Source organism: Suricata suricatta, chromosome X (genome assembly GCF_006229205.1).
Source record: "Suricata suricatta isolate VVHF042 chromosome X, meerkat_22Aug2017_6uvM2_HiC, whole genome shotgun sequence".
NCBI lineage: Eukaryota > Metazoa > Chordata > Mammalia > Carnivora > Herpestidae > Suricata > Suricata suricatta.
Genome location: NC_043717.1, coordinates 1,463,066 through 1,470,077, shown reverse-complemented (window position 1 = coordinate 1,470,077; position 7,012 = coordinate 1,463,066). Strand labels below are relative to the sequence as shown.

The window sequence follows — 7,012 nt, the reverse complement described above, 5'->3', positions numbered from 1 at the left end:
CATGGCCCCGGCGGACCCCCGGCCGTGACGCGCGCGCCCCGGTCCCGCGGCAGCTCCGGGCGCTGCACTCCCGTGTGTGTCGGCTTCCGAAGGCCAGGTGAGGACAGAGGGCGGCCCGGGCATCCGAGGGCTCGGGGATCGCTGCGCGGGGGCGCTTGGGGCTCGGCCAGGGCTGGGGGCGAGGGCGCAGAGGCGCAGGGCACCGCGCCTGCCACTGGGCTCGCGGGCCTTTGGGGAGGAACCCACAGGCCGAATCGGGCGGGAGGGTCCCCGTCTCCTTAAACTCTCCAGTCCCTTCCGGGCAACCTGGCACCCACCCATCCCGTGGGACCCCCGAGGGAACCCGAGTCCTCCCGGCCTGGGAAGGGCCAGCAGAGCTGCGACCCGCCCCCGCCCCCGCCGCCTCCTGTCCCCCTGGAGAGCGGGCGACCCTCGGCGAAGAAGCCGGACAAGCCATCGCCTGGAAAGTCCGCTCCCTCTGAGCGGGTCCCCGCAGACCCAGCCGAGCCGCGCTCCGGGAAACCCCGAATTTTCCTCGCCGCGCGCTGGAGGCTGGCCAGAGGGTCCGCCGGGGCCCCCACCCCACTCCACCCCACCGCACGCCACCGCCGGGCGGCCCCGCCGGCTCCGGCTCAGGGCGCCTCCCCGGGCTTCCCCGGGGCGCGCGCTCTGGGTCTCCGGGGAGGACCGGGCGGGAGCGGACTTGGGGCGGCTGCTGTGGCGGACGCTGAGCCCCGCCCTGGAAAGGCTGCCTGCGCCGCCAGCTCGGCACTCGGGCTGCAGAGCGCGTCCATCTCCAGGTTCTTGAAAGGACGGAAAAGCTCCGGATTCCAAGCCTGTGCGCGCGGATCCGAGGCTGTTCCCAGGCCCAGAGCGCGCGCGCCTCTGTTGTTCACTCCACTTCCCACGTGTATCACTCTTCTTAAGCTTGATGCAAGAGGGAGAAGCATGTAAGTCTATGAAAAGATGGCCAAAGCGTGCACAAAACTAATAAAAATAAATAACCACGCGTGGTCTAAACGAGGCAGCCGATGCAGCCTAGTGTTTGAAACACATGAGCATTTCCATTTTTGCGCGCATGGCCTCTTTGCCTGGACATATTTCATGGGACAATTCCTTCGCTCTGTATCTCAGGTCAGATGTTGCAAACTTCTTCCCCAATAGCACACGCACCCACGTAGAGTGGAACAAATTTTGCTCCAGTGAGCGCGCACTCTTTAAATACTTTAAGAGGATGTATTGAACACTGGAAGGAATATCATTCAATGAAGGGGGTATTCGTAATAATGACCTTGTTGAGAGGTTTATTTACAGTCAAATATGTACCATATAGAAACATTATAATAATATATGTTCTATTATTATGTATAAACCTAACTAGTATTGCTACTTTAATTAGTTCCTTTATTATTATAGAATAAAACTATGTATTATAGTTCCTTTAATCAGATAGTTTATTATAGAAACATAACATATATGGTATTATAAGAAAACTCTATATTATAGTTACTTTAATCAGTTCTGTTATATTATGGAACCGTTATCATAATATATAACATTACATATAAAACTATATTATAGTTATTTTAATCAGATACTTTATTATGGAAGCATAATATGTGTTATATATGAAGCTATATAACACACTTACTTTAATCAGATACTTTATTATTATAGAAACATCAATGTATGTCTCCTCTCTATATGGATATACAAAGATATACATGAATATCTATGCATTTTTATATGTATCATGTAGATACATGTCTATACATATGTATCAATATTTTCTACTGTATCACATGTGCCTTTCTATATGTATCATATAGATACATATCTATACATATGTATCAATATTTTCTATATGTATCATATGTGCGTTTCTATATGTATCATATTGTTACATATCTATACATACGTATCCACGTTTTTGTGTGTCTGTGTGTCTGTCCATTCCGTACCATAGCTGGACACAGCCTGAGCTTTCCCAACGGTAGCGTCAGAGTCCAGAGTTGAGATGCTCTTCACAATAACGGTTTCCACAGGGCCTTGGTGGTATAGTGGTTAGCATAGCTGCCTTCCACAATAATGGTTTCCAGTTGACGGGGAACGACCAGGAAAGTTAGTTTTGGGTTTTCTTGGTTCAAACATCACGGGACGCTGCCCTGGGAAGCTCCAGGCCACCGTGCAGCCTTCGAAGAACGTTCGCTAAGCACCTTTGCGCTGTCTGACAGTAAACGGCTGTCCTTCTGTGCTCCCACGACAGGTGTCCAGCGCCAAGGGCGCCTCAGGACACGATGCCGTCATCCCGGGCTCCGTGGCCGGCCCTGTCCGTGGTGCTGATTCTGCTCGGGGGCCCTCCACCGGCCGCGCGCGCCTGTCCTCACCCTTGTGCCTGCTACGTCCCCAGCGAGGTCCACTGCACGTTCCGGTCCTTGGCTTCTGTGCCCGCCGGGATCTCCAAACATGTGGAAAGAATCAACTTGGGGTTTGTACCGCCTTCTTCCTGAGCGATGTCGCCCTCTTTCCTGGCGCATTTTTGTGTTTTCCTGCGTGTGTGTGCATTAACAAAACTGGAAATGCGTAAGACTTAGTGGGTCTCTCTTTTGAGTATTGCGTGTCTCTCTGGGGGCAGACTCGCGGTGCTGCATCTTCACTACTAAGTGCAGTCCTTTGGGGACGATTATCTCAATTTATCCTTCAGCTGGAACCACTGCCGTATGATTTAATACCCAACCATCACGATCAACTTCAGCGTATCGACAGATGGCCTTTGATAAAAATCATCTACTGTATAGTAGATACTAATGTATCTGATACACACGTAAATATACCAACATTACTGAAATAGACTTTGGAAACGACTAAAAATAATTTAAAAATCGACTGCACACTTCTGACATTCTGTAACTTATCTGGATGGTTCAGTTTTGCTCTTGGGCTAAATAAAAAGCGTTCTGGTTGCTTTTGCCTATTTAAAACGTGAATATTTTTAAGCGGTGCTTTTATGCAGCATTACAGGCAGATTTATGTTTATATAGATTTATATTTATATAGATTTATGTTTACATAGATTTAGGTATAGACTTGTATATTTTTGGATTTCAAAATATCATTTCATGTGCATAAGCGCTTCTATACATAAGTATTAGTTGCTATAAATTGCAGATGCTCATGTTCAACTTATTTATTTAATTATTTTCATGTGTCCTGATTTTTGAGAGAGAGACAGAAGCACAGAGTTTGAGGGGAGAGGGGCAGACAGGAAGGAGACACAGAATCGGAAGCAGGCTCCAGGCTCTGAGCTGTCAGCACAGAGCCTGACCCGGAGCTCAAACCCATAAAGAAGGAGAGCCAAAGTTGGCCGCTTAACCAGCTGAGCCACCCAGGCACCCCATGTGCAATTCAAATAATGAGCAATTATTTGGACTTACTTCCTCAACAAAATACATAAGCTATTCTCTACCTCCTACAAAACAACAAAAATAAGTTAAGCTGTGATAATCAGCCACGGATCCGATGTTTTAAATGAAGTTGAAATGGCCAATGAACAAATAATTTTAAATGTAACCAGACATCTTATAGCACAGATTTTTTTTTTAATCTTGTATTTGTAAAGCCTTGTAGCAGAAAAAGAGAATGAGAAGTAAAGACCGCAAGATAGAAAATCCCTAATGGAAGGCAGTAGACCGTTAAATAATTTTCTCAGTAAGACCTTGAGAGATCATATGCTCTGAGTATCTGAAAATCCAGCCAGAATTGTGATACCTCAGTAGGCAAATAGTTAGGCTTTGCCAGAAGAGGAAATTAACAAAAAGAAGAAAATTTAACGTTTTTTTTAAATTCACTCTTGAGAGAGACAGAAAAGAGCATGAGCAGGGGAGGGGCGGAGAGAAGGGAGATGCAGAATCGGAAGCAGGCTCCAGGCTCTGAGCTGTCAGCACAGAGCCCGATGTGGGGCTCGAACCCATAAACTGAGAGATCCTGACCTGAGCTGATGTCAGATGCTTAATCGCTTAATCGACTGAGCCACCCAGGCACCTCCCTGCCCTCTGCCTTAGAAGGGGGGATTTTCAGAGCTAACCCAGTTTCTCCTGAGGCCACCTCGTCCCTGCTGCCTGACCCGTTGGCAGTGCACAGAGTTGGACGTGGCGTCCTGAAGGCCTTCATGCAGCCCCGTAGAAAGCATGAGGAGGAGGACGGTGGAGGAGACCAGTTTTCTACTGGGTTTCCTGCCTAGAAGGCATGCATGAGCCGCCTGCTGTATACCAGGGCTCTGGGCTGTGCGGTTGGAACCCGGGGTAGGAAAGATGCAGCTTGCCTCCTCCCACAAGGTGAGCTCTGCACTGGACTTATACACACAGCCTCAGCGCACTAGGACCCGTGAAGCTATTTTTACCTAATGTATGATTTCCTGCCTTTTCCACCTACTGATCTTTACAGTGACCTATTTTGTACACGTGAAACCTAGCTTCTCAATTAGAACATAGTTTCTGGTAGCTTCATGTGGACCAACTTTTTTTTTTAAACTTTTTGTTTTGAGAGACAGCAAGAGTGAACATAAGCAGGAGAGAAGCAGAGAGAGGGAGGGAGAGAGAATCCCGAGCAGGCTCCTTCCACAGTGTCGGCACAGAGTCTGACGCGGAGCTGGAACTCATGACCTCTGAGATCATGACCTGAGCTCAGAATCAAGAGCCAGATGCCTCATGGACTGAGCCACCCAGGTGCCCCATTTTAACTGGCTTTATATGGTAAAGACTATAAATTACAGTGTCCCGAAAGGTTTGCCACCAGGGTAGCACTTAGATATCAAGATGTGCCTTTTCCTATTGATAGCAATGATGTTTGCATGTGGTTTTGTGTGATTTTAAAGAAAAGACAAAACAGTTAAGATATAGCTTCACTGCACGAAGGTATACAACTTCCATTCAGCTAAATGGGTAATATGAGTCAATATGCCAGCTTCTTAATCGCTCTTTTTAAAAAATGTTTATGTATTTATTTTGAGAGAGAGGGCTCACAGGATCAGGGGAGGGGCAGAGAGACAGGGAGACACTTTCCCAAGCAGGCTCCGTGCTCTCAGTGTGGACCTCAATGGTAGGGCTCGAACCCATAAACTACGAGATCCTGAACCTGAGCCGAAATCAAGAATCAGGGGCGCCTGGGGGGCTCCCCTGGTTGAGCGTCCGACTCCGGCTCAGGTCATGATCTCACGGGTTTGTGGGTTCGAGCCCCGTGTCAGGCTCTGTGCTGACAGCTCAGAGCCTGGAGCTGCTTCGGATTCTGTGTCTCCCTCTCTCTCTGCCCTTTCCCTGCTCACACTGTCTGTCTCTCAATCTCTCATAAATAAATAAATAAATAAATAAATAAATTCTAAAAACGTACTTGGGAAGTAATTTTTGGAAAAGTTCTTGGGCTGTCCAAACAGGAAACAATAGATCTCTCTTTCGATGGGGACTGAACACCCTCAGAAACATCTGTGTGGGAAGGGAATATGTCAGTGGTGCTTTGCCAAGACTCCCTCATTCCTAGAGCGTCTGCCATCCTTCCAGAGGGCTAACACAGAAATCAGGCCCGGAGTCCTTTCTGTGAGACGCCGCTCTGGTTTCTTCCTCCTCCCGCCCCCAACAAACGTCACAGTGACATGAACGTCATCTTCTTGGAGACTGATTTTCAGAGAACGTGCTGGCATCCAAGAGGGATTTCATGGGCACCTGGATGGCTCCGTTGCTTAAGCGTCTGATTCTTGATTTTTTTTTTAATTTTTAATGTCTATTTTATTTTGAAGACTCATCCACATGCACTGTGTCCTCAGAGGAAAGAAAATACCTCCTACACTTGGCATTCAAGCAATTCCCTTGGCTTCTGTCTGTCCCCAGAGACTCTTCCCCTTCATTGCTGTGGCACCCACAGCCCTGCATCGGTGGTTCTTGGGTGACTGTTAAAAACAAGCACGAAAGTGATGCACAGAGATGGCCTCTTGAGCGCTGTGCCAGCTCGGAGCGATTTAGGCAGCTCTGTACTCAACCAGGTCCTTTCCCTGTACCTTCTGCACCTTGGCATCCACCATTACTTGGATGTCTCGTCGGAAGCAAGAATTTTTCTCAACAAACACACAAGACGCTCTTGAGCATAGCATGCCCTTGGACTGAGCAGTGATGAGGAATCGCAACATCTTTCTGACTCTTTTCAGACATTGAGCCTTTGATCCTCCCTCCTCCGTCTCAAGACCCGCCTTCTCCTTCTGGCCTTTCTCCTCTTCTTACCTTCGAGGTCTTAGATGGTTTTACTTACTCCCTTTACAACCACTAGAGCCTTCTTGTCTTCGCACAAAGCTTAGTTCATGTCACTCCGTAGTTTCAAACCCTCCAATCCTTTCCCATTCAAGTTGGAACAAACAGAATATCACCCTTCCCTTGACCTCCCGGCTCCCAGGTGGCCAGGCTCCTGCCAACCTTACCCACCTCACCTGATACCGTTCTCCTGCATAGCTACTGTTTCCAAGCAAACCTCGGGCACCAGGAAATGGAAAGGAGCTTACATGTTGGCACCCACCCCCTGGGAGGTTCGCCATCCGGACAGACATCAGTGTAGAACACTAAAGACTGAGTGAGTGAGGCAGTGATGCCGTGGTGCTGATGCCAGAGCTCTGAAGGGGCAGAGTCTCTGGAGACAGACGGAACCCAACGGAATTGCCAAATGCCAAGTGGAGGAGGCATTTGCTTTCCTCTGAGGACACAGTGCGTGTGGACAGTGAGTCAGTCCAGTTGTTGGCATGTGGGGACACTATTTCCATTTTGCAAAGGATAATTCATTGTTGGGGGATTGTTATGTTTTGCGTGGTGTTGGGTAGGATCCCTGATCTTTTCCCACTTAGATGCCGGAGGCATCACAGCCCTATCCCAGTAGTGATCATTAAAAATGACCCAAGATTTGCCAAGTGTCTCCTGGGGGCAAAACCATCCAAGTCCAGACCACTACCATAGACAGATGATAGATAGATAGATAGATA

The 7,012-nt window shown here is 48.3% G+C and overlaps 1 protein-coding gene across 1 annotated transcript in view; it reads left to right on the top strand.

Annotated features, from left to right (window-relative positions):
* The first annotated feature begins 37 nt into the window (after positions 1-37).
* The window catches only part of MXRA5 (matrix remodeling associated 5), a 26,627-nt gene continuing 19,652 nt past the window's right edge, over positions 38-7,012 (top strand). Inside the window, exons 1-2 of the mRNA XM_029930996.1 lie at positions 38-97; positions 2,267-2,492. Coding sequence (XP_029786856.1) covers positions 2,298-2,492 — 195 coding nt within the window. The 5' untranslated portion in view covers positions 38-97; positions 2,267-2,297. The remainder of the gene's footprint in view (positions 98-2,266; positions 2,493-7,012) is intronic.